At 40.8% G+C, this 27461-nt stretch overlaps 1 protein-coding gene across 2 annotated transcripts; it reads left to right on the forward strand.

Annotated features, from left to right (window-relative positions):
* The first annotated feature begins 681 nt into the window (after positions 1-681).
* On the forward strand, positions 682-27461 carry PGM2 (phosphoglucomutase 2). Of its 2 annotated transcripts, none has more exons than XM_061583882.1 (14): positions 682-890; positions 9043-9210; positions 11655-11761; positions 15801-15885; positions 16915-16998; positions 17518-17711; positions 18468-18657; positions 19108-19205; positions 21018-21198; positions 21286-21379; positions 22659-22788; positions 22881-23070; positions 25560-25693; positions 27090-27461. In XM_061583882.1, the coding sequence occupies exons 1-14, from the start codon at positions 822-824 to the stop codon at positions 27190-27192; spliced, it is 1827 nt and encodes a 608-aa protein (XP_061439866.1). In that variant the 5' UTR covers positions 682-821; the 3' UTR covers positions 27193-27461. The 2 variants fall into 2 exon arrangements, with proteins under 2 accessions (XP_061439866.1, XP_061439867.1); XM_061583883.1 differs by lacking the exon at positions 682-890 and adding an exon at positions 3709-3732.

Genomic DNA, 27461 nt, shown 5'->3' on the forward strand with positions numbered 1-27461 from the left:
TCGTGACCTATCCGTCTCAGACCTGATAAAGTCATGGTGATAGCAATGTGGCTAGCTCATCCCCTCCCCGAAACAGTTTGGGGGGTTGCTGCAGACTGCTGTGGATAGGGCAGGCAGAATGGGGAGTTCCACACCAGCAGAGTAAGTTTGGTGTCATTCCACTGGAGGCGTGTGGGAAAGCAGCAGAGGGGCATCTCCATCCAATCCACACACACCCAGCCCAGCACAAAGGGGGTTCAGATTGGAGTGCCTGTTTGCTTTCTTCTCCCTCCCTCTTGCTTTTCCTTGCGTGTCATGACTTTTAGACTGCAATCGTGAGGGCTGGGACTCTCTCATCATCACTGATATTCGCTCTGGGAGCCTTTTTTCCGCCCAAGAGCAGGTTAAAAATGTTCTTTCTTTATTTATACTCCTCCCTTCCTTCCAGTAGGAGCCCAGATATATGATTCAGATAAATAATTAGCTTAAATGGTAGCGGCCACAGACAAACCTGAGCCCAGAAAACCTTAGACGCAAATGATCTCTGTTCCTCCATCCATGAAGTTCACCGGGCAATAAGGAAAGGGTTAACATGTATGAATGAATTGTAGAAAGTAAATAGGCGATCGCCGCTCTATATTGACAAAACTGGGGAAGGTGCTGCCTTATCGCCACCGACCCCTTCCCGCCTCCTCCTCCTCCTCCGTTCACCCGCCTTCCGAAGGCGGGGCTGCCCGGACGGCGCGCGCGCGCGCCTTAGGAACCGGGAAGGACGTTGCGTCTCTACCGCCCCCTCGTTCAAGCTCGTCTGTGCGCGGTCGGTCGGTGGCGCTGAGGGCAGAATGGCTGCGGAAACGGAAGAAGCCAAGCTAGCCCGGGCGGCCGCTGCTCAGTGGCTGCTCTGGGACAAGGTGGGAGAGAATTTAAAGGGGCCAGGCAGGGGAGGAGGACGGCGAGGGCGCCGGGGACTGAGAAAAGAGACGGCCACCTCGCCTCTCTTTTCTGCCAGTGACGGGAATTATCCCCTCCGGCGCAGCTTCTTTCTTTTCGCTCTTATATTAGACAACGGCGAGAACAACGATATTCAGCATTTATGTGGCACTTTTTGGTATTCAAAAGTGTGTGACGTACACTGTCTGGGTATTCCTGAGCCAGGAAGGTTGGCCTGTATGATGATTAAGGTTGCCAGGCTCAGGGCCTGAGACTGATCCTGTATCTTTAGCAGAAGAGAAAGTCAGCCAAGCGCAGGTGTTCTTGGAACTCTGTAATGGGAAAAACCACAAGGTGGAATTCTCCCTTCCCCCTGTACAACGTTTAAAGATACAGAAAACCTCTTGGAGGCCCTGAGCCTGGCAACCTTAATCATCATTACAGGCCAACCTTCCTGGCTAAGAAATACCCAGACAGTGTACGTCACACGCTTTTGAATACCAAAAAGTGCCACATAAATGCTGAATATCATTGATGATGATGCCGCCTTTCAGCCTGGGGTACTTACCAAGTTCATGGCAGAAGTGGGTTTCATTCAAGAGATGTGCTGGTTCTTTTCACAGCGAACAGGGCTGTTCAGAAGCAATCCTCCTTGAGTTCAGTAGGACTTCCTCCCAAGAAGTACAGTACTGATAGGATTACATGCTTATACTAATATGTGTCTTTCCATGCAATCCTGTTTTTACTCTGAAGTAAGTCCTGCTGTGTTCATTTGGCCTTACTTTGTAGTATGCTGAGCATTGGAGCCTTAGGGTCCCTCCAGATGTCCTTTTCACTATGCATTCCTGATGGTAACAGGATGGGTATATGCAATCCTATATGTATGTATGTAGGTGCCGAAGAGATAACAGAGATGGTGCCTGTCTAATATTTAAGGGTAGAGAATTCCAAAGGGTAGGTTCAACTACACTAAAGGTCTGTTTCCTTTGTTGTGTGGAATGGACCTCCTGATAAGATGGTATCTGCAGGAAGCCCTTACCTGCAAAGCGCAGTGATCGACTGGGTATATAAGGGGTAAGATGGTCTTTCAGGTATTCTGGTCCCGAGCTGTACAGGGCTTTGTACGCCAAAACTAGAACCTTGAACTTAGCCCAGTAGCTAATAGGTAGCCAGTGCAACTCTTTCAGCAGCAGGATGACATGTTGACCATACCCTGCCCCAGTAAGCAGTCTCGCTGCTGCATTTTGCACCAGCTGCAGCTTCAGGACCAACCTCAAGGGCAGCCCCACATAGAGCACATTACAGTAATCCAGCCTGAAGGTTACCAGTGCATGGACAACAGTGGTCAGGCTATCCCTTCCAGAAATAACTGCAGCTGTCTTATCAGCTGAAGCTGGTGAAACGTACTTATAGCCACTGAGGTCACCTAGGCCTCTAGCAACAAAGATGAATCCAGGAGCAACCCCAGACTACGGACCTGCTCTTTCAGAAGAAGTATGGCCCCATGCAAAGCAGGCAACTGGCCAGTTATCCAAACTCGGGAACCTCCAACCCCACAGCACCTCTATCAGACTCTATTATTGGCCCTCATGCAGCCTACCACCAAGTCCAGGCAGTGGTCCAGGGCTTGCATGGCCTCTCCTGATTCAGATGTTATAGAGAAATAGAGCTGGGTATCATCAGTGTACTGCCAACACCTTGCCCCAAATCTCCTGATGACTGCTCCCAAGGGCTTCATGTAGATGTTAAACAGCATTGGGGACAAGATGTACCTTGCAGCACCCCACAGCACAGCTGCCAGGGGGCTGGAATACAATCACCCAATGCTATTCTCTGAAAACGATCTTAGAGATAGTGGCTCACACTATTAAGTAATACATAATAAATTGGGTGTAAATATAAATTTTGTGTGGAGGTAGTAAAATATAAACCTTGATAGGGAGTTAAACTAGATCATAGAAAGCCAGCCTGTGGATGTGTACCTCATAAGTAGGCAGACTGATTTGGTGGCAGTTCTGAATAGGAACAACACAGCCTGTAGTCAGGCTAGAGACACAGCTATAGTAGACTGCTAGAGTGTACTATAGCGTGCACTGAAACGTCTTCTACTTTGGAGTGGATTGGCTGTTTGATTTCCAAGGATTGGATCCAGACTTACTTGGATCCAGTTAGTTGCACTTCGGTCCCATTGAAATCAGTGTGAAAAGTTAGCTGCAGCTTAATTTTTTTTTTCCGGGGGGGGGAACTTTGCAAAGAAGGGGTGGGTAATTACTTGAATGACCTATATGTGATGGCTTGATGTGAGAGGACCTAGCTCATGTCAAAATGAAGCAATGTTCAACCTACTCCTTAAGTCTTAATGCTTATTTGTATTCTGTTAGCCCTCTTAATTGTAGTGATGGTTGCCCCTTCATTGCAGTGGTTCCTTCTCCTAAACCTGGTGCATAGATATATCAGAGTAGTAAAAATAGCAGCTTTATTTCCTAAAATACCCTTCCCATAAATCTTACCTTAGGAATGGGCACTCACAGAAGCATTGAGGATGGGTTACCATTAATGGGTGCGGAGAATTTTATGGTTCATTAGGATGGGTTGAAATAAACAGTTGGGCCTATGAACAAAAATTATGTTCTGATTTTTTCAAAAATCATGTCCTGTCCTCACCATCATTCCTGGCAAGCAGGAGGGGAGTCGGAGCAGCGCTATCTTCACCTCGGACCCACACCCAGTGGGCATTGTGCTGAATACAAGAAACTGGAATAATCATCTCTGTCAGCTAGCAGGAACAGAATTTTTGTTCACCAGGCTTCATGACATGCCAAGGTATAACAACAACAATAACAACAGCAAGGGCTGAAGCCTGAGAAGCAAAGTTTGTGAGGTGCTCTGGGGTCATTTAATGTTGAAGGGTAGCATTGCTGGCTAACTTCCACCTGACCTGAGAGGGCCAGGCTCTGACTTATCCCTGCTACAAAAAGCAGCAAATGCTGAAGGGGCCAGAGACCATCTCACCTGTGTGAGTTCTGCAAGACCTGCTTCCTGCATTGCTGGCTAATTCCCATCTACCCTGTCTTACTCCAGCTACAAAAGCAGCAACTGCTGAAAGGGCGAGGAGCCATTACTAGACCTGAAAGACGTGCTGCTCAGGATATCTATAGGCTACTGGGGATACTTTTAAGGAGTTCTTTTTGGGGTCACGATTTAATTTTAGAGATGCACTTTTGCTGTTTTAGGGAGTATAGCTTTGTATTTTTATTGTTAGACATTGTTATGAAGTATGTGGAGATTGCTTAATTTTATTGTATATTTATAGATATGTTTTCATTAGTTTATTGCTTATGACTGGTTTGACTATATTTTGTTTTATTATTGTAACTGTTAGAATGAATCATGTAATTTTTTGATGTTGTAAGCCGCCTTGAGCTTGGCTCAGCTGTGGAAAGGTGGCATATAAATAAACGATGATGATGATGTTCTATGGGGGGAGTCCACTCCCCAGAAAGAACATGATTTAGGCATTGCTAACCATAACCATTGTGCCTTCAAGACCCTTTGAAAGCATTTGCCCTTGTGGTCACCATGTCTTTATCAATGCCCCAGGAATTAGCAAGAAGATAATTGTGATTGTGACCCAGCGTACACTGGATCACATGCACAATTCTTCTTATTATGATTATATTATACTGTGAATGAGTTACTACAGTACATACCGTATTCCACAAAAATATGTGTAGTTGACGATATTAGTAGACGATAGTCATGATATTAGTGACTATCCAATTTTAGAAATCTTTTTATTCAAGTGCTGTTAACAAAATTAGCCAGCAGTACTTACAGTTAAATATTGGCACAATTTCAGTGGCTTTGTACTTCTTACTCCAGCTGCTTTTTTAGTTCAGAGGGATTTTTAGTTTTATGTGTACTTATTTAAACAAAATATACCCTGCCTGGTCTACATAAATATTTCCCCCAAATAGTTGAAATAGCTTGCAGTATGTTTTCTCTTGCAGTATGTTTGAGTTGTCTTAAAATTCCAGACAGTCTTTAATGAATTACCATTAATTCTACAGGTGGTTAGGATTGGGAGTATGGTACAATATGGAAGAAGCTTGTTATGCTATGTGTTTTGGGTAATATTTATTGATCAATACCAATCTAAACTTGTATAATACTTAAATATACTGAAAGCAGTTCAGTCATAAAACCCCTACATTCAGAGGCAGGTATGCCCAGTAATCAGACCAGTTACTTCTGAAATAGTACTGTTTATAGGGTCACTGCTCAGTAAGTGGTTTCAGGAATGTAACCTTGATTTAATATCAGATAGTTACGAAACCTAAAGTAAAGTTCAGCTTAGATCACTGTCCTGACAAGCAGTATAGTACTATCTTTACTGTTACAAAACAAGGATCCACCTTGGCAAGCTGTTATGCTTGTAGTGTAAAAACTAATAAAAATCTGTGGAACGAGTTGCTTTTGTCTGCGAAATGAGCTTCTTGAGGAAGGGCATTCTGTACAGGGGCTACTACTGAAAAGGCCCTGGTTCTAATGGGTGCCAAGCTGGAATCCACAAAAGGTGGTGCACTTAGCAGGGCCTCACTGACAGATAAGTTCATGGAGGATCCTATGGTAGGAGATGCTCCCTGGGATACTCAGGATGTAGCCCATTTACTATGTTATAAATCAAAATCAGAATCTTCATTTGGGCCAAGTAACTGCTTATGCAGGAAGCAGAGGGTGGGGGACTTGATTTAGACTGCAAAAGATGTGTTTGGAAGATGATTATGCTATTCCCCCTGTCTTGTGGCTTAACTCCCCACAGTCTGTCCTCCCCCGAAATTATTTTTTCCTTAGCTGGGCTCACCTTGGATACTGAAGTCAGTCTGTATAAAATTATTGTAGACGATAGGCTGAAGGGGAAATAAGATGTGGGCAGGGAAGAGGGTCCAGAACCCTCTACCTGCACATTCCTGTTGCTTAATGAGTACCTGCCTCAATCACATAGATCAGGGATGGGGAACCTCATGCCTGGGTGCCAAATACGGCCCTCCTTGCCTCTCTGTCTATCACTTGGGACTCTTACCAAGCCCTGCCCCCTCTACTGCCTCTACTTCCCTTGAGGTTGGTCCGGAGGCTGCAGCTGATACAAAACGCAACACGGCAGCTCAACTACTCACTGGACAGGATATTGCCAGCATATTACCTTGCTGATGAATGAATTGCATTGGCTGCCAATTAGCTGCTGGACTGAGTTCAAGGTGTTGGTTTTGGTGTGTAAAGCCCAAAGGATACCTGAAAGATTGTCTTATCCCTTATATACTCAGTTGCTCTGCAGGTGAGGGCCTCTTGTCAGGAGGTCCATTCCGCACAATCTACGAATCAGACCTTCATTGTTGTGGCATGTACACTTTGGAATTCCCTCCGCTTAAACATTAGACATGCTCTGTCTCTGTTGTCTTTTTGGTGCCTACTGAAGACCTTCCTCTTCCAACAAGCATTTTGAATAAAGAACTTTCTCAGTCTGCTTCTGTGTTGGAATTGTTTTTAAGATTTTTAAAATATGTTTTTATTGCTGCTTGTTTTTGAACCCTGACCTCGTTTGGGAGGAAGGGCAGAATATAAATTTAATAAATAAATAAAATACTGGCCACCGTCCTTACTGACCCTGCTCTATGCCCATGTTGAGTGCTTTTGCTTGGCTAGAATGTCTCCGTTAACTGTAATAATGCCTCTTGCTTTTCTGGATGAAGGGTAGAGGGCTGTGTGTGTAGAAACCTCTGATTTTTGCGTGGTTAGAATGTACCCTATTGTACTAAAGTAAGAATCACATCTGTTGCACCATCCATTTTTATCTCTGGCCAATGAACTATAATTCCCAGATTTCCACTTAAAGAAAAAAGTAAGTTTCTTGCATTGGTTGGACCTGAGATATGAGACAAAATGTACAAGTGCTTATTTTTTTATGAGAAACTAGCCTGTTACTTTTAGTCCCCCAACTTCTAGAGAAATTCCTACAGATGCCCATGTAAGGTGATAGCCCTGCTGTCTTCTTCCCCCGCCCCACTTGTGTTCATGGGAAACTTCCCACAGGGCAGTTGGTGAGGGAGTGACAAGGGCAATCTAGCTGGATCAGGCTGTGGTAATTTAAGAATATGAGAAGATAAGAGCCTCTGGATCACACCAAAGTCCCAGCATTATGTTATCACAGTAGCCAACCAGATGCTTCTGGGAATCCCACCAGCTGGGCTTTCTTTCCTTTGCAATTTCCCCAGCAACTGGTATTCAGAACCACACTGCCTCTGATACTATAGGCATTAGGACTAGTAGCTACTGATACTTTTAAAACCATCCATTTGGTGGCCATTGCTACATCTTGTGGCAGGGAATCCCATAGTTTAATTCTTTACTTGCCCTTCTCACTTTTCTTCCTTTCCCACAAGGCAGTTGGCCCTAGCAGGGGAAGGGGCAGTCCAACTAGAGCAGGTTGTGGGGAATTCTTTGTCTTCCTTTCTCACTCATTAAATATTCTTATTCAGAATACTGTTGGTATATAATGGCAGCTGTGTGGTTGGAAGTTCAGGCGTATATTATTGTGCCTTTACAAACCTCTTGTATTCGAAAGTTATAAAAGTAAGCTATACTACTGTAGGCATGGATGGCCATCACAAGTGTTTTGAGTCTTTGTTCAAAAAAAAACAGCAAACTAAATTCTCATGATGTACATCCTCACTCCTCTTGCAACTTGAACAGAAAATCATTTTAATGAAAATAATGACTTAATGGTTGGTAATAGTGTGCAATATGGATATAATCTGTAAGGCTAAAGAAGCACCAGCGGCTAGGGTTACATAATTTAAGACACAGCAAGGAAGATTGCAGAGAAGATACCTGGTGCAAATCCTGCAGAAATGAATAGGAGCTGGACAAGTGTGGCATTAATAGCCTACTGATTCTAACGGTAATTTTACAACAGGAAATCAGATACCACATTTCCAAATAGAAGTCATGGTTCTAGCTTTGATTATACAGCCCTTAAAACTTTAAACTTCCAGCATAAAGTCTTGTGCCCAGTTGACTGCCTTACCCTTTATGGTCAGTTGTAATCTTTACATTCAGCTGAGAAGGCATTCTCAGTCTATCAAGAGCTCTTGGTTTCTTCTAATGTTTCCTGTGTGGCTTTCTGGAAGTGAATTGCTGTGTAATGCTGTTCATGAGGGGCACTTAGTGATTGTGAACACTCTTATGGTGTGTTACCTCTCCTTTTTAAAAAAAAAAAGCTGCTGGACTTCAGCATACAATCTGTGCATTGTCTGAATGTGTCAGATCAGTTCTGTAAACATGTATGTGAATTAAGTTGCCTAATCCAGCAGTGTGATTTGAGGACATAATTGCTTTCCTGTGTTGCTTTCCTAGATCCTTCTTTAGCTGTTAGACAAATGCTAGGTATATAAGGTACTTTGTAAATGCTGTAAAATGTTGAGCTACGTGTCTGTATTGTGATATGAAACAATCTTCTGGGCATCTAAAACTAAACATCCTGCTGAGCTTAATGGTCGTCAGCTGTCAATTTTAACCAATATAATTGGGAGTTTTGCATTCAGCCGGTATGTGACATTGTGGGGATTGTAGTAGGCAATGTAAGTCATTGTTGCAGTAGAGTCTTCAGGTTGCCTATTCAGTGTAGCTCTTTCCTGAATTAGGAAAGTAACATTAGTACACTGTGAAAGCTATACCAGAACACATGCTGTGGCTTCTTTCTCTCGCCAGCATTGGCCCTGTTTTTGGTGAAAGTGACTGATACAGGGTGCTGGGCAGGATTGTTGGGTCTTGAACTGAGAATGTAACTGAGAACAGATCTTATATTCTCCTGCAGCTGCACCTTGATGGGGATCATCAGTACTGGCGATGGCCAGCAAGCTGTCTTTCAGAGAAGTTTCTCTATTGCAGACCTTCTCAAGGGGGAATTCCTGATAAACTTCCAAGGAACGTCAGAATTCCCCAGAATAATGGAAGTCTTGCCCTTCTTGCACTTTAAGAATAGCTTCCCTAGAACAATCAGTTAAGAAAGTATGCCTTTGCATAAAAGTGCTAAATCCTGGACTGAAAATAAAACCCAGGTGAAATCTTTTACAGAATCCCAAAACCTCAGAAATAGTAAAACAGCTGGTTGCAAAAGGAGATACGGAAGAACTCCGACAATGTTTTGGTTCACGAATGGAATTCGGGACTGCAGGGCTCCGAGCAGCTATGGGAGCAGGAACATCTCGGATGAATGATTTGACTATTATTCAGACTACTCAGGTACCAGATTTAAATGCACATGTCTTTATGCTTCTTAAAGGTATATCTATTTTCCAAAGAATGGCTACTATACAGTTCAGCAGGCACCTTCTCTTTTAACTTTTAAATGCCTGCTGAAAACCCCTTCTGTTCCACCAGGCTTATGCAGGCAATTAAAAAGATGTCCTTTTGCAATAGTTGAGCTTTGTTTTTATTGTATTTTTAATGTTTTTATTGTATGGTTTTATTATTTATTTATTTATTTATTAAATCCATATTCCCCCTCCTTCCCAGGAGGAGTCCACTTTGTTCGTTTGGTTTTTTATTTTGTTTTGAACTTGTTGTTTGATGTTTTCAACAAAATAGCAGTATACAAATAAAAAATTAAGACAAGTCCATCTGACTTTCTTTGGATTGCATCCACAATTTGTAAAAACAAAAAATACTTTTTAACTGTCAAATAATTGGAACAGTTTTTCCTTTAAAACTTAAGTGTTTTTAATAAAAAGGACTACATTGAACATAGGAGCAGTGGAGGCTACCTTATACTGTCAGACCTAGCTCAGTATTGTCTACACTGACGGGCAGCAGCTCTCCAGGGTTTCAAGCAGGAGTCTCTCTCAACTCTACCTGGAGATGCCAGGGATTGAACCTGGGATCTTCTGCATGCAAGGCAGATGCTCTGCCACTGAGCTACAGCCCTTCATCCAAGAATTGGTCTAATTCTGCTGCTGTTTAACTGACTGGTCAGCATTCCGTTAATGTCAGCACAAGTATTTTTAAGCATTGGCAGTTTTTTTAAAAAAAAATCCAGTCAAAGGTTATTTGGAGGAATTAAACTGTATCTCAAAATGGTCATCGCTTTTCAGTTGTGCACATACTCAGTTTACTAGCTAAAAGGAGCTTTAGAAGTAGCTGCTCTAGTATTTGGAAGGGAAGTCTTCTACATTGGGTTTTTCCTGAAAGGTGGCATATACATTTTTGAAATAAAATGAAGTGTGAATTGGATGTTAGTGAGATGTGTGTTGAAATGTAGGGACACAGTAATAAAATAAAAATGTCATAAGATATTTATCCAAATGTATTTGGCACATTGCTACAAAGATGGTAAGATAATGAGCCATTAAACCAAGCTAAGGAAATGTGGAACACATAGTAAAAAGGGACCTGCAAAGTTACCTGCGTTTGTGCCAGAGACAGGGAGATTGCAAAGCCCCACAGCCCAGTTGTGTTGTTACCATTCTCACATGGCCAGAAAACCCTCAACAAATATGGCAGCAATGTACATGTCATGTTACCGCATGTCCCATGAGCATACATGGAAAGTACAGATGTTTCATGTTTATCATGCCAACAAAAAGATGACACTACATGTGGCTCACTGCTATCTTTGAGTCATTTTTGCAGCAATTGGGAGCCAGCATGTGGCAGTCCTTCCAAACTGATGTGTAGCCCCAGACATCAGATCCCAGAGCATAATCAGCATCCTGGTCATCCCAGATTTACATGCAGAAAACTTGCCCCCACAAAAATCTCCTGATCTGGATATACCAGTATGGATCAGCTGGTCATTGGGGATTCTGTAACAGAACAACACAATTAATCAATCTTTCCTTCTTCGTGTCATGTGTATAAGAGACCACATGGCTTATTTGACAGTCATAAACACTTACGTTGGCATATGTGCAGCTCTGACATAATAATGCTGCAGTCCCAGCTCAAACTCATGGCTTGGAATGTTGCATTGGCACTCTGATCCAGCATACCTACCGCAAGCACTCTACTGTAAGAGCAGTAGATGTTGGGATTAGCTTGTTAAGATGCAATCCGTAAAGTTACTGTAATAGGTTTTTCCTTAAGGAAGAGTTAAGGTTTGCATTCTCTTCATCCCTTAAAACTATCATATAAAATCTGCAGATCAAAAGTCTCTTCCTGTACTTGTTAACAATATTTCTCTTCAGAAAAAAACCTGCTTGGTAGAAAAGGGGATTTATATGTGTGTATGTATTTTAGATATTGATATATCACTTTTCAGTTAAAACTAGTGAAGGTTAACATAAAAAATTAAAACAAATCACACTGATAACATATTATATAAAGAAATAGAGAAGATAAACTACAGAGGAAAAAAACTTTTTGAAAGCCAAATCTTTTCTTCAGTCAGATTTTCTCTTGTCCTCTTAGGGCAGGATGATTCTTCAGAAGCCCTGTGTTACCTGAGGGGGAAAGGGGATACATTTTTTGGAACACTGGAGCCTGGATGGTGGCAGCTCACCAAGTTGTTTCTGTCTCCTCCCTTCGAGGCAAGATGTTTCTTCAGAAGCCCTGCAACATATTTATTTCAGTATGTTGTAACTTCCTTGCTTTGCAAGCAATAACTTCCTCTGCTTTCATTCTATAGAAGATGTGCAAAATTTTATGATAGATTTTCAAAACTGTTGAGACTTTGTATATCTTGTTTCCAGGGCTTCTGTAGATACCTCGAAAAGAGCTTCAGCGACCTAAAGAAAAGAGGAGTTGTGATTGGCTATGATGCTCGCGCTCATCCTTCAAGTGGGGGTAGCAGCAAAAGGTATACTTAGCAATTGTTGTAATGGTTGGTTGATTGCGTGCTTGTTTTGCTGTAGATAGGTAGATAAAGAGTGCACTTGGACAAAATGAGCTCCTTTCTTTCTTGAATCTTCAGCAAAGTCTCAAGCTGAGGTGATAAACTTTATTTATTAAAAAAAACCCACTTTTTGTAAAAATAGTACAAGCTGGCTAATATCACTATTAAAACAAAACATTAAAATTGAATTATGAAACTAAGCAGCATGATAGATTATAATAAAAACAGGAGCACAAATTTAACTTCAGTGGCACTTCATTTCAGTAGCATAAAATCTTGTCAGTCAAGCATTTAAAGCCAGGTGTTATAAGCCACCCACACAGCTTTTTATTTATTTCTTGTTTTTTGAACGATACTTGCTATCTGCCAAAGCATCATAACAGGATGGACTTCCCTTGGCAGGGAGTTCAAAGGCTACCAAGAAAGCCCTTTCTCTGGTAATAGCCAGATGTGAACTTCATGGGTGGTTGAAAACATAGAAGGCATTGCACAATTGCTGTAATCAGCAGGCATAATGGCATTTTGTTACTCTAGCATGTGAGAGATTTTATGCTTGGGCAAGGTAAATCTTGCTTTTCCCTGGTAGCATGCCATCAGAAGGGTATTAGTGCCACCTAGTGTCCAAAGGCAGGAATGCATGGGAGTCAAGAGTTCTGATGCTCCCTCCTGTCTGATTCTAGTCCATTCCTGCCTTTGCCCTTGGTTGGATCCTTCTGCCTTAGCTCTTTATGAGTCTGTTCTTGTTTTGTGTATTTTGTGAGTTTGTTCTCTTCCTTAATCTTTTGATTCCTTGATGTGGGGGCAGGGGAACCTTGTCCTTTGTTACAGCTGGCCCCATCAATTATTTCTATCTTACTAGCCCTATAAATTTGGAGCGCACAGCAACAATCCTTTATGAATGACCCAAAGGATATTTTTACTATTGCTTTATCGCTTGTTGTTTGCCGCCCTGGGTTCCTTTTGCAAGGAAGGGTGGGATATAGATTTAATAATTAATTAAATAAATAAGAGAATGAAGTATTGTTACCTTACAGTTGGTGTCTGAAGATGAAGCTATAATCTTCACCACACAAAGAAAGACTATGTGTGTACTGACTCACTCTGCTGTCGGTCTTCACTAGATTTTAGACTCAACTCTATTCAAGGAAGTAATACTCTTATTGTTTACTAGACTCCAGCACACCACATAAGCCAGGGGAGGTTTCCTCCCACATGTGCTGTCAGAATAGAGAACTGGCTTCATCTCAGTGGATCAAACAACTCTAGTCAAGTTTCTTCTTGGTGGGACAGAGAAGAAAAATGGAAATTATTAAGGTTGCAATCTGTTGTACACTTGCTATGGAGTAAGCTGTACTTGAACATCATGGAATGTACTTCCAAGTAAAGACACTTAAGGTTATGTAAGATGTATAGGCTATGGTCTGAAGGCACATAAGGCCAGCTCAGGGTCAGGTGTGGTCAGTGCCTGGATGGGAGACCGCCTGGGAACCATATGTAAGCTGCCTTGGGTTTCAATCATGAAAAGAAAGGCGGGGTAGAAATGTAATAAATAATAAATATGTAATGCCATTATTGGTAAGAAGTATTGAAAACCCAGTAACAACCACTGATAAACATGGAATATGATCCAGAAAGAGTTTTAACACATTACACATGGTTAACTGTTGCTATACTGTATTGTTCTAAGGTTTTGTGAAATTTAAAGTTTCACAAGCTGAACTGAGTTTCCCGTATGTCTGTAAAACTGTGCTCTGCTGCCATCTGGCTGCCAGAGACCTCTCCTCTTCCTTTATTTCATTCTGTTGTTGAGGAAGAGAAGCAGAGTGTTTTTCTTCTGACTGGCCACTAGGAGATAGAGCCTGATTTCATTTTAGAACTGAGAAACATCCTCTAACTTGTTGGTTTCTTGCAGTAGTGAGAGTCTATTGGAAAAATGCCCAGCAATATCATGAGGCTATACAGTCTGTCACTGACTTAGTTAAACTTGTTTTGTAAAAATGACTTCAAAAGTTACTAGCATACACACATTTGTACTAGACCATCTGCTCAGGAGTATCTGTGCAAGTCATTTGTGGCACTTTAGAAATCTGAAAAGGAAACAAGGACCCCCATTTTTATTATGTTACAAAAACGTCTCTACCTGCTCAACTGGAAGCAATTCTTGTTCACAACAGGTAGGTAGGTAAGTGGTTATTTACAAGTCAAACTCCCATGTCAATCTAAACCATTAATTAAAGACTGTTTTAGAGGCCCTGGTTGAGTTTCATGCTGTTTGAAATATGATGACAGTGGGTTACCTGCAGGACCTTTTCTGTAGTAGTGCCAAGGCTTTGGAGTACCCTCCAATGGGGGAATACAATGTGCTCACCCCATTGATAGCCTTCCAGTGGCAAATTAAGACCATTTTATTTCAGCCTTGGGGCCCTCTGAGCTCCTGGGTTTGGGCCTTATTTTTTTTTTCTCCCATTGGCTGACACTTGTTTCTGGCTAACATTTGCTTTGTGTTTATATTTGGTTTGGTTGTAACCCACTTTGTTGTGCTTTGGTTATGGCATAATATAGCTTGTGCATTTGTTTAAATATCATGAGATTACCTGCTGTGCCCTATGAATATTTTAGGGTTTCTTAAATGAAATAAGCAGGCGCAGCTAACTATGACTTACATAGACACAAAAACCTAGGAAGCTTCCTGATATCATATCAGAACCTTTCTTCATGTAGCTTAGTTTTGTCTATTCTGACTGGCTGCAGCTCTTAAGGGTTTCCCCCACAGCTACCAGAAATGTCAGGGGCTGAACCTGGGATTTTCTGTTTGCAACGGATGTGCTCTACCAGGCTTTCCCCAAATAGTTTATAGTCTCTAATGGAAACATTACTACAGCTAGGCATCTTATTTGCGTTTTTTCTAATTGTAGAAGAACACAACGCCTATGTGAATAGGTATTTCCATGGGTAAGCAGGTTGCAGTTATGCTTCAGTTGGCTCTGGGAGGCTTAATAGAATTGTCATACTTGACTATGCACCCAGCCTACTTCATATGCTATTTTGTGTGTGAATGTCATACTTTTTCTGACATGGAGGTTAATCTCCATACTGGGAGAAAGATATATTTTGTAACCCATGAAAAGCGCTGGAAGTATACTAGAGATGCAATCCATTGGTCGGTGTTGGTTCAAAAGCATTCTGTCAATCTGATAGGCTGGCATTGATTCGAGTTCATTCTGTATCCACTATGTCAGCCTTTCCCAACCGGTGTGCCTCCAGATGTTGTTGGACCACAACTCCCATCAGCCTCAGCTATTGGCAATGCTGGCTGATGGGAGTTGTGGTCCAACAACATATGGAGGCACACTGGTTGGGAAAGGCTGCACTAGGTGCTGCTTTTACCAATCCTTTTTTCCCCCCTCGGACAAAATATTGATATTAATGTTGACATTTTAAAAAGTAATATCTATATTTTCAAGGAAATATCAATATTTCATTTAAAAATATCAATATTTTGAAGAAAATACCAATATTTTAAAGGGAAATACCGATAAATTATCATTCTTTCAAATGATGTTTTTGAGGCAGATTTTTTTTAAAAAAATCCATTTTCAAAAATAGCTGTGGAAATTCTCTACATTAAAATCCAGTCCTCAGCAATTGAGAATAAGTGAATTAATGGAAAATTCAGTACCAAATCCAAATTGGGCAGAATTCTAGCACATCTTTAGAGTATACCTTCTACCAGTAAACACTCTGAAGGAGTTTGGCATGTGTAGGTCACCTAATTCATGTTCTTGCAGTGGAGAACATAGCTGTACTACCCTTATCCTTGCACATACATCACAAAATGCATGATGGTTCTGGAATGGATGGAGAGGAATCTTTATGCTGGCAAACCTAATGTATAAAGTGGCCATAGATGTCAACTAAACAACACCTAGGTTCAGTGCAGTACTTACACAGGTTTTGTGAGAGGACTCCATTTTTCATTTTTTGCTTTTTTTCTTGCCAATAGATTTGCAAGCCTGGCTGCAACAACATTTATCAGTCAGGGTGTTCCTGTGTACCTTTTCTCCAGTATTACACCAACTCCTTTTGTGGTAGGTTATATTTTCCCCCAGTTACACTACTTATACATTGTTACAATGGTGGTAGATAAATATATTAGGGTGTCTTCTGCATATATTAACCATGTGATGAGATCAAACTAAAACTATGAAGTCATTTGAAGAATATTGAACTCTGGCTAATTTTAAGCCAGCTATCCGCATTCGGCTAGGACGTGCTTAGTTGTTCTGCTCCTTGCTTCCTTTTCCAACCCTCCTATTTATTGAAGATGATGATACAGAACTCTAGAACAAGTGCCACAGGGGGGACCAATACACTTGTGATATGAACTGAGATAAAGGTCTCTGGGTCTCCTTAGGGCAGAAAATAACTTGCAGTTCAAACAGACCATTAAGTGCCAAACAGTAAACACCTTTTATTCAGTGGTCACTGATGGTAATTTCACAGCATCTTGATTGAATGAATGTTTTGACAGAAGTATTTTAAAAGTTATGAGCTGATGATACTGAGAGTATTCATTTTGCTAGTTCATCTGGATACTTCCTTGAAAAACAAGAGACAGTCAACGTGATGTAGTGGTAGTATGCTGTACTTGGACCAGGAAGACTCAGCCAAGAAGCTCACTACATAGTTCTGGACAAATAATTACCTTCCATCCTTACTATTTCACATCCTTACCTACTTCACAGTGGTGGTGATGTAAGGTTAAAATGGAATTGATGTCTTTATTCAGATGTATCACACAAACAAAAATCAGTTTAAATTGAACAAGATTTCATCTCTCCACGGAAATTCTAAAAAGTGTTCAGGTTTGGACTTAAGTGAGATTGCAGTTGGAGGCTGTTTGGTATTTGGTAACTGGGAGGTGGGGGGAGATTTGGCAGCTCCTTCTCACTGAATTTGATAAGCACATGTATACTGTCCTTAGCTTCTGGGGAGGAGGGAGTGTGAAAAAAATACAAATGTGATAAATATTTTCTAAAAACGGTGAAGAAAATAGAGTAATTGTTCCATTCAGTCCTCTTCAATTTTAAGATGACTCTTTTGCTTCTTTTCCACAGCCTTATACAGTGACTCACCTGAAACTTTCTGCTGGAATTATGGTTACTGCATCTCATAACCCCAAACAAGATAATGGATACAAGGTATTATTCTTTTTTTAACTTGTTGACATGGATTTGGATTGCACCAGTCACTGGCCAAAAAGGCTCATGAAGGATATTGATTGGCATTTTGATTATTCAGACTTTGCTTAGGGTGGGTGGGGGTTTGGGCCCCTGCAGACATTCTTTTTATCATGCATTCATGATGACTTGTGCTGTTGATGGTATCGAGGCGGTTATATGCAGTCCCACATTCAATATTGTTTGCACCTGCAAAAGTTTTCGGGCAGTCATATGGCTTCATTATCAATCAGTGCCTGGTGCGGCAGTGCGGAGGAAGCATTGCAGAATATTGATCAAGTTAGAGGATGTGTGGATGGTCAAGTATAAAGTCATTTCAGATGTATCATTAATGCATCGACGACACCCACAACAAAACAGCAGCCTGGATGGGCCCTTATTGATCAAGCAAGCAGCAAATTATAGTAGCCGTAAGTCAAAATGAAACTTCCACTAATGGAATTTAAAGAAGTATCTGCTTATATCCTATGTGTTACTTAGGTTTATTGGGAAAATGGCTCTCAGATCATTGCACCTCATGACAAAGGAATTGCTCAGGCTGTTGAAGAAAATCTAGAGCCATGGCCTCAAGCTTGGAATGACAGCCTTGTTGATAACAGTCCCCTTCACCATGATCCTTACACATCTATTAATAAGGATTACTTTAAAGACATACAGAAGCACTGCTTTCACAGGTAAATTGGCAGGAAAGACTTTCTCTACTTTGGGGGGTTATATCTATATTTAATTTTATTATAACAGAATTAAAATTAAAATGGAATTGGACATAAACCTCATGAGGCATGTGGGGAAGAGGGGAGATATGTGCTGATTATCTGTAGCAAACAACAAGAGCAGAGGTCAGTAAAAAATGAGTAGGAGACACAAATGAGGGACATTCATCTGTGATGTATAGTTCATGTTCTTAAAATCTCAATTGATGGCCTAATGTGGATAGATTAGCCATGTGATCAACTGCCTGCTTGACACTGAACAGGAAGGAAACTTGTGGTAAGTCCAGTTTTTCTTTCTCAGCTGTTGGGGAAAGACATTCAGGAAAGGAAAGGCCAAAGGTTTGAGACTGTTCATCTGTTACCATTCTTCATTCCTGTCAATACCCCATAGAACCTCTGAAGGACTGTTGGCAGTGCTAGCAGAGGGGAGATACTGCCAGTGTGCAGGTCTTTCTCTGTAACCTCCTTGCAAATCTGTCTGCGTGTGTGTGTGTGTGTGTGCACATGCAAGCAGGAACATCTGGGGTGATTATTGTTGCACAACATTGCAAGAATACATATTTTGCTTGTGCTAATATAGCCTAAAGTTCAAAACTAGGCAACTTGTAAGCAGCTTTTTTTTAAGCATTTTGGTGAAAGAGGATACTACATTGAATTTCTTTATTAACAGTCGACAAGCTTATGTCAGTGTAATGTCATTGATGTACTTAATTTCAGGAATATAAACAAGGAGACAAAGCTGAAATTTGTCCATACTTCTGTGCATGGCGTAGGCCACGAGTTTGTGCAGTCAGCCTTTAAGGCATTTGACTTTAGCCCTCCATTTGCTGTTGCTGAACAGAAGGAGCCTGATCCAGAATTTCCAACAGTAAAATATCCAAATCCTGAGGAGGGTAAAGGCGTACTGGTAAAACATTATTTTCAAAACAAATGTCTTCCTTCCATATTTCTTTTATGCCACTTCAAACTTTTCATGATAATCTATATACCTTCTTCTAAATGCATATCATTTTTTAAAGCTTACATCTACTTAAAGCTTTTGAAAAATCTGTCAAGCATCTTTTTTCTTCTTCTCTCTCGCTCCCAGCAATCCCTGCAGTAGCCTGATGTGTTACTTGCAGGGAATCAGAAATGTGATGTGTTCATGTTTTTACAAGATGTGCAATTAAAATAATGTGTGTACCAGCACTAAATTGTTTCTGTTTTTGGCATACATTTTAAGGGTTTCATCCAAATGTCTAGGTCTCTGTAGTAAGCACACAGGCCTGTTATAAGAATAAAAGACAGTTAATATCTTTCTTCTTGTAATATATATATAATTGGTTTTTGACTCTTTACTTGCCCAATGCTTTTTTAGACACTGTCTTTTGCTTTGGCTGAAAAAGAAGGAGCTCGGATTATTTTAGCCAACGATCCAGATGCTGATAGACTTGCTGTTGCAGAGAAACAAGAAAGGTAAGGTTGCTTTGCTGATTCCAGTGCTTAGCAAAAGTCCATTGTTGGGAATACTTGAGAGCTATTAGAAGTAAATTATGAAAAAAATCTGTAGGCTTTTTATTGTTTACAACATTGTTTTGCTGTAGTCCCTCCCCCCAAAAAAACCCCCAGTTCAGTTTATTGTGAGCACACCGGAATACCTACAAAGCTCTTGATTGGCATATAATGTGTGGGATTACAATTGTGCTCCCTCCTCCCCACCCAATCTTGAAGTTCCTCATCAGTTTTCCAATCCTGAATGTTCATGTTTCTTTAATGTGGACATAGCATTGCAGAACTAATTTTTTGAAATGGGTCTCTCCAGTATTTTTCTACTTTAGCAGAAATTTGACAGATGTAGCCATTTATCTGTCACCCTATCACCATTTGCCACATGTGCCAAAATGCAACCTCACAGCTCATTTGTCTCAATACACAGGCTCTTGCTAGTATGGGGGCTTCAATGAGCAGGAGAGGTCCTGTACATGGAAGGTTTTCCTGATCACTGCACAATTAGGGCAGTTCCATGCCTGCATCCTTTAGTACTTGGAAAGGAGCTTCTGATATGTCAGTAAATGAAGAAGCTATTGGAGGGTGTTCAAACAACCCCTACACACATTGAAAGAACATGTAAGGACTAGCCCTATCCCCTTCTGGTGCATGCCGTGCACTGACTATGCATTCTCCATCAATGCATTTAGCTGATGTGTGAAGGGTCTCTACTTGCATATCATTGTACCCTGACTGGGCCAGAATCCCCTCTTGCATGGGGGAGCACACATACTTGTCAAATCTGCAGATGGTAGGGAGCATGGCCACTGTGTGTGCCTGTTGCAGAGGGCAGAGCTGGCTCACGCAGTCCCTAATACTCTTCATGTATTTTTTCAACACATGGGGGTAGTTTAACCCCATCCCCCATTGTTAGCTGGCTGTTTTCTTGTGTATTGATATGCATCTTGTGCATTGATGTACTAATGGAATTGCTCGCTAGCAGTCAATTTTGACACCTGTTAATTCCTTTAATATACATCCCAACTTCTGTCCAACAGATTTGAGGAGGGGGATGTCCATCCTTGCATCAGATAGGTTTGGAATCAAGGCTGCCCATTTGCCACCAAGCCAGATTCAAAGTTTAGATTTTAACCAATACAATCCGCAACAGTTTGTGATCTGGTTACCTACAGGGATGCCTATCCCCACATCTTCCAGCTCATGACTTGAGGTCTGCTGTGGAGACCAAACTGGTGGTTCCGACTCAAAGTGAAATCCAAAGCTCCATTAGCCAGTCTTCTTGGCAATTCCAGTTGTAGAATGCACTCCATCTGAAGATTAGACTTCCACAAACAGGCATTTAGCTTCAGACACCTGCTAAAGACTGCCTCTTTGTTCAGTCTTTTTCATGTTGTAGTATTGGTCTATTTAGTTGGAAGTGGCAGATCAGTTACACTGATATGATATTTTGATATTTTGTTTTATTTATGTATTTGCTGTAACCCATGTTGGTGTTTGGCATATGTAGGCTGGGCTATAAAATTTAAAAATAAATAAATGTTATCTGTTGCTCTATTTTACTTTTGACTACTGTCAAAAAGCCCTGGCTGAATGTGTATCTTAATTTTCTTTAAAAAAATATTTACACATTGAATATCTGTGCAAATTCAATAACTGCACACCCAACAGCCTTTTCTATTTTTGGAATTGCAGAGTCAGTACAGTTTCTTCTTTGCAGTTCCTATTATTTATTTTGCAATCTACTGTCTCTTAACCTTCTAAACCTGTTATGTTCCTCAGCGGAGAATGGAAAGTGTTTTCTGGCAATGAGTTGGGAGCTCTTTTAGGCTGGTGGATCTTCACTTGCTGGAAAAAGCAGAATCCGGATCCTGCTGCCATTAAAGATTTATACATGCTGTCTAGCACCGTGTCCTCCAAAATCTTAAGAGCAGTCGCACTTAAGGAAGGATTTCACTTTGAAGTAAGCTGTTTGGGGGCAGGAGAAAGGCATATTTTGTTTTACTATATGAGTGTAACAGTATTCTCACTGAAATTTTGTTTTATACAGGAAACATTAACAGGATTCAAGTGGATGGGAAATCGAGCCAAGCAGCTCATAGACCAAGGGAAAACAGTTGCATTTGCCTTTGAAGAAGCTATTGGTAATAAGTATTCCATTATTCAGAACGTTTTTAGTCTACCGTCTTTTTATGGAGATGGGCAGCTATTTAATGTAATATCTGTTCTTGGGGTTTTCCTGGTCTTGAGAGTTGATTAAATGTAGTACAGTGAGCTGCATACAGTCCACACTGATAAGAATAGGAGAAAATTCTTGCCTACTGATAGCTCAGAATGATCATGCTTAGATAGTAAATGTTTCTAAGCTTTTGTTTTAAAATGGGGCTGCTTATTTAAGTGTACCTGAAATCCCAGGATAGAGCACCACTAAGCAATTTTTAAAAGTATAATAATGCTCAGTAACCAATGAAAATATAACAGTACTTGAGGTGGGGGATCCCATGCTGTTGTTTATCTGAAAACAGATTTGCTTCTGACATTACTTTCTGATGGAAGGTTCAGACATTACCTTGTCACATGCACATCTACCAACATGTGTCTTAAAATGTGTCCATTTCAATGTCAATAAATGGGCTGGTTTGCTCATTAGCATTAGATGGACAAGCTTCAGTGAGCCCAAGCAAAGTGTCTGGATGGTGCACTCCCTTTCCCCATTTCTCATTCCTTCCTGCATGACAAGGAGGAGGACCTGCTGGTGGTGAATTTGCTTTCAGTTTCAAAGACTCACTTTAGCATTACATGGAAACCAGGAATTCTGGTTTAAAACTAACAATGCTTAGTTGCTATGCAAGCCAACTTCAACCCATGAGTTATGAAGCTTGCTTGCTTAACTAACCACTGTTAGTTTTAAATCAAGATTATTTCTTAGCATTACACGTGAATAAGGCTTAGCATTTCATGCAAAGTAAATTTGGCACAACTCCTTTCAGTTATGTGGGAATAGGGGACCATGTATGAAGAGGGGCCATAGTATAGTATTATGTGTCAATCAGACCTATGTGTTTAAGATGAAAATCTGAGCTATGCTCATCTCAGTACCAAAACAGATATTCACCTAACATTTCTGAAATTGTATTAAAATGTGTTTTCTAGTATGGGTCATTCATTTGAAATGATTGTTCATGATTAAGGGCTTAGGTTTTAATAATATTAATCATAGTCCAGCACTTGAACTCAATGATGTACAGAGATTAAAACAATACTGTCTTGCCCATAAGTGAATTATCTTAATAAGACAAGGCTATTTTGTTTGTAACTGGCTTAATGGAGGCATTATCAAAATTTTGCATTTTATCATCTGTCAAGAATATTTTGCCAAAATAGCTTCTGTTAAAGTTGTTCTATCTATAACTCTCTCTTCAGGGTATATGTGCAGCCCTGTGGTCTTGGATAAGGATGGTGTCAGTGCCGCAGTCATAACTGCAGAGATGTCTAGTTTTCTGGCAACTAAGAACTTAACTTTGTCTCAGCAACTGAAAACTATTTACAATGAGTGAGTTTACAATGAGTATTTCAGAGTATTTTTAATATACTTTCTACAGACAAGGTACATGGAGTTCACAAATTACTATTTTTCCTTCAAAGGTATGGTTACCATGTTACCAAAGCTTCCTATTTTATCTGTCATGATCAGAAGATTATTAAGGAGTTGTTTGACAAACTTAGAAATTATGATGGGAAGAATACTTATCCAAAGAGCTGTGGGAAATTCACAGTGTCTGGAGTGAGAGATTTAACTACTGGCTATGACAGTAACCAAGCTGATAAAAAAGCTGTAAGTAGCTGGTAATTTTTGTTATTTTATTCCTATGAAACTTGCTCACTGCTTGCTTACTATTTTGTTTTCATCCTAAACACCTTTGCTTGGAAATAAGTCCCATTGATTTCATTCCAAAGGGTAGCCATGTTAGTCTGTTATAGCAAACACACAGAAAAAGCCCTATGACATTGTGATGAGATCTGGGGAGAGGAACATGTTGAAGCACCTAGCGTCCATCCTGCTCCCCTACAAATGACACAAAGTCCCAGTTGCCTTCTGCAAATACTCCTTTATTAGCTCTGCATTACAGGTTTGGGGCCCTGGAATCCAGTTCACGTCACAGAGTCCACCTCTGCTGCCCTCAAGCAGTCCCAAGAGGCTTTGCTTTATGGCTCTCTCTATGGCAGAGAGCTCCTACGGCTCACTCTGGCCGTCACTATCTGCCTGTGGATAGCGGCCTCTGCCTATCTGGTGGCCCCACTCCTTCCTCCACACCCTCTGCTTAGCCAGCAGCATCACTCCTCACCCTCTGCCAGCTCTCAGAAAGCCAGGGGACCTGATTTGTTGCTCTTTCTGGCCTCCCCTGGGATTCCCCACAAGTGAAGAGAGGGATGGTACAAAGGAAAAACGACACTCACTCTCTTCCCAAGCAATTGTCTTTTCATGCACCCCCCCTTTACTGTGTCCTTCAAGAAGGGCCTCTCCTTGGCCACCCAGACAACTTTTAAAGGAGTTGACCCTGTGTTGCTCCCAGGGCTGAGCTGATGGACCCTGCAAAAACTCTCTGGCCTGTGTCCAGCTTCAGGGTCTGCCTAACAACTTGTACCTGCTGACAGGGGAGAAGGGAGAGGCAAGCCTGCATCTACCCAACTCAGAGCCTGACAGACATCTTAAAGGCTACCAGAGTTATTACATTTAGGATTGTTGCTTTGACTTTGGTACAATGAAAAGAGCTCGCCTAAACAACCGTATATGGCCGATGGTATTTTTTTTCTTCGTTGTTCATTTTCACTTTAATGTTGATAATAATAATAATAATAATAATTTAATTTTTAGGCCGCCTATCTGGCCGAAGCCACTCTAGGTGGCGTACATATTAAATTCAATAAAATACAAAATACAGTAAATACAATAAATACAATAAAATACAAATAATCATCAGTGACAGAATAGCAGCAATTGTAATACATAGCAGCGGGGATTGAGTATATAATTAGCCCATCCGATAGTCTCAAAGGCCTGACCAAACAGCCAAGTTTTTAATGCTCGGCGGAAGGTATCCAGGGAAGGGGCATGTCGAAGATCGAACGGGAGGGAATTCCAGAGAGTGGGGGCCGCCACCGAAAAATCCCTCTCTCTAGTCCCCACCAACCTAACTACTTTTGTTGGTGGGATTGAGAGAAGGCCCTGCGTGGCGGATCTTGTTGTGATGTAGCACTACTAGTTTAACTCTTATTAAAAAATAGTTGAGTTAACTGAAGTCTGTGTGGAAAAGTGGTATTGAGTGTCCGGGCACGAGTCCATGCAGAAGATTGTCCCACTGATACTGGGGAAATCTCTGGGTCAACCTCACTGGCGGCTATGAAAAGCTAACCTGCTGCTCCAGCAGGGCTTGGCTACTGCCAGAGCAATTAGAGCTTTGCTTCCTGCAGGAAAAAGTGAAGACAGCAACTGAGTTGCCCAGGTGACACAGTCATTGTTGGCCCTTCCCAAGGCCCTAGATGTCTCATAGGGAGAAGGGCCCCTCAGAGAGCTTGTGCTTGCAAGAGGAGAGGAATGAGCCAGGAGGAGACAATATTTGGGGCTTGGTTGACAGCAAACCCAAGACTGGGATGGAGATGGAGGAGGGCAGTAGGTGTTGCTAAGCCTCATCTTTTTTTATCTGAGGCCCAAGGCAGAAATTGGTGGAATGAAAAGATCCAGAAAGTGAACTAGCAGCTGGATTCCCATCCACTTATATGGATGATCCTTTTTAAGCAGCTTCAAATTTCTTTGTTTGTGCACTGCTTCAACAGATTGTCTTGCTATAAGCAATATTTGGGGCATATGCAAATGTGTACATAGTACTACATCCTCACATCCCACATGTACATTTATGTATGATTATTCAACCTATGCTGGTCCTTCGTTGGTACTGGCCTGTGGCTGATATGAGAACATTATGGGCCCAACACTGGCACTGTAATCTGCACACAGGAGGCTTCCCGTTTTGATCATAGATGTGTCCTAGGCAAGAAAGATACTAGCCAATTAGAAGAATATGTGTCATATTTAGTATGCCCAATCATATTGATTCCCCCGTACGCAAGAAAAGGTAGCTTTTGATCTCCCCACTGACTAAAATCTTCACAAGGAAGGTAGTGAAAGGTTAGTATTTACATTATTTATCCTATGATCCCCTCCCTTTGAAAACTGATCTTAGATTATTAGTCATTACATTTTAGTGCATCTCAATCTCATACCATCATGGCAAAGGCTCTATTGAAGTTATCTTGTGTTGTTAGGTGCTTCCCACCAGTAAAAGCAGCCAAATGATAACATTTACATTTAATAATGGATGTGTGGCTACCATGCGAACCAGTGGAACTGAACCCAAAATCAAATACTACACAGAGCTTTGTGCACCTCCTGGAAACAGGTATTGTTTTACATGTTTTGTTGTTACTGACAATTGTTAAAATGTGGACTTTCCCTTCTATAGAGGTTGTTGCTAACACTTTTGTGGTAGGGGGTTGGGTCATGTTGCCTAAATTTTAATGGCATAGCTACAAAACATCAGTCTATTGTATTCCAAATGTGGAATATCTACTTACCCCCCTTTCACAATCACCACCATAATTCAGAATTACCTATTGCTTTACACATTAGCATGGAATGAGAATAAATCTGTCTTTTACAATTCTTCCATTCTTAATTGTGAGCACAAAAGGTGGTTTGCTTATTCACTCATTTATTTCAGTGTATGAGTTGCCTAATTAAAAAACGTTCCCTAGATGAAATACACAATGAAATAGGCTAAATTAAAACATACCAATCAACTAGTCAGTAAAACCATAAATCAATAAAGCTAGTTCAGCAGTTGTACAATAAATCTAGCCATAAAACCCAACATCAACTGTTAAAAATTATTGTCCATTTCAAGTGGAAAGCCACTGCACTGATTGAATTTGGACTGAGGAGGCCGGACTTTAGATCCTCACTCAGCTACTAAGTGACTTTAACTGATTTTTAATTAACCTCATGGGATGGTTAGGAGGATAAAAGGGATAACCTGATTTGTGCTGTCCTGGGCTGCTTAGAGGAAGGGATACAAATGAGAGCGCTTGAATATGAGCTCTAGGTTGTATTGTAATTATGTAAAATGGGCTTACTGACTGGGAAATTACTTGAAAGGTTAATCAAGAAAGGGAAAAGCAATTATCCTCAACCACTCAACAACCAATTTTAAGTTGCTAGGTAGGCAACAAGACAAAGCACTAGTCATTTGTGCCACTTTGGCAGTGGGGACTGCTACGTCAAAAATAAGCAAACAAAGTTAAAGCAGGCCAAGTGGTTCCCCTCCATGCATGCACTTTTCTTCCTTGGATCCCAGCCTAATACTGAGAGGGTCATGGAACTGGAGTGTATCTCCAAGATCATTGTATCCAAATCCCCTTAGAGCATAACACATTGAATTACTTCTGGAAGATGGGACTAAATGAGAAAATGGCAGAGGGGAAGGAGCATATTAACCCTGACTCCCTAGGTTTGTTATCAGATTATATTTACTTGGGTAAGTGAAGGTTGATGTATAATTTTTGATAGTACAGACTGTGGAGAAGTTCTACTTTTTAAATCAAATTTAAAGAATATGTGGGCATTTAAAAATACGCTGCTAATTTGTTCAGTTAGAATTAAACTGTAATAGAATTGTGTTGAGCAGATAAACATAAGCTTGAGTACACTGTTGTTCTTTATTGCAAATGAAAACTTGTATAGTTTGAAACCCAGATAACAGAAATTTTACTATAGTTTTGTTTTGGGCTTATTTTTAGTGACTTTGAAAAGCTGAAGAAAGAACTGGATGAACTGGTCAATGCTATTGAAAAATACTTCTTTGAGCCAGAGAAGAATAAGCTGCAGACCAAGCCAGAGTGATACAGCTGTCCTTGTTTTAGTTTCTATTAAAGCAATGCTTTTAATGGTTAATTGGGCAATATGTATAAAGCACTTGTTTTAAAGAATTGAGATTCCACAAACTTGACTGTAATTTAGCCCCTTTGAGAAGTATGTTAGCATGTTTTAGCTGTCATACATCCTTGAATTTTAAGAGGAAATATGTCTTCCCTTGGTAAATTCTTCTTCATTCAACTAATTTCCTAATGAAATTGCATTTGGTTTTAATAAAATAGTTGTTATTACATGTT

This window comes from Rhineura floridana, chromosome 9 (genome assembly GCF_030035675.1).
Source record: "Rhineura floridana isolate rRhiFlo1 chromosome 9, rRhiFlo1.hap2, whole genome shotgun sequence".
NCBI lineage: Eukaryota > Metazoa > Chordata > Lepidosauria > Squamata > Rhineuridae > Rhineura > Rhineura floridana.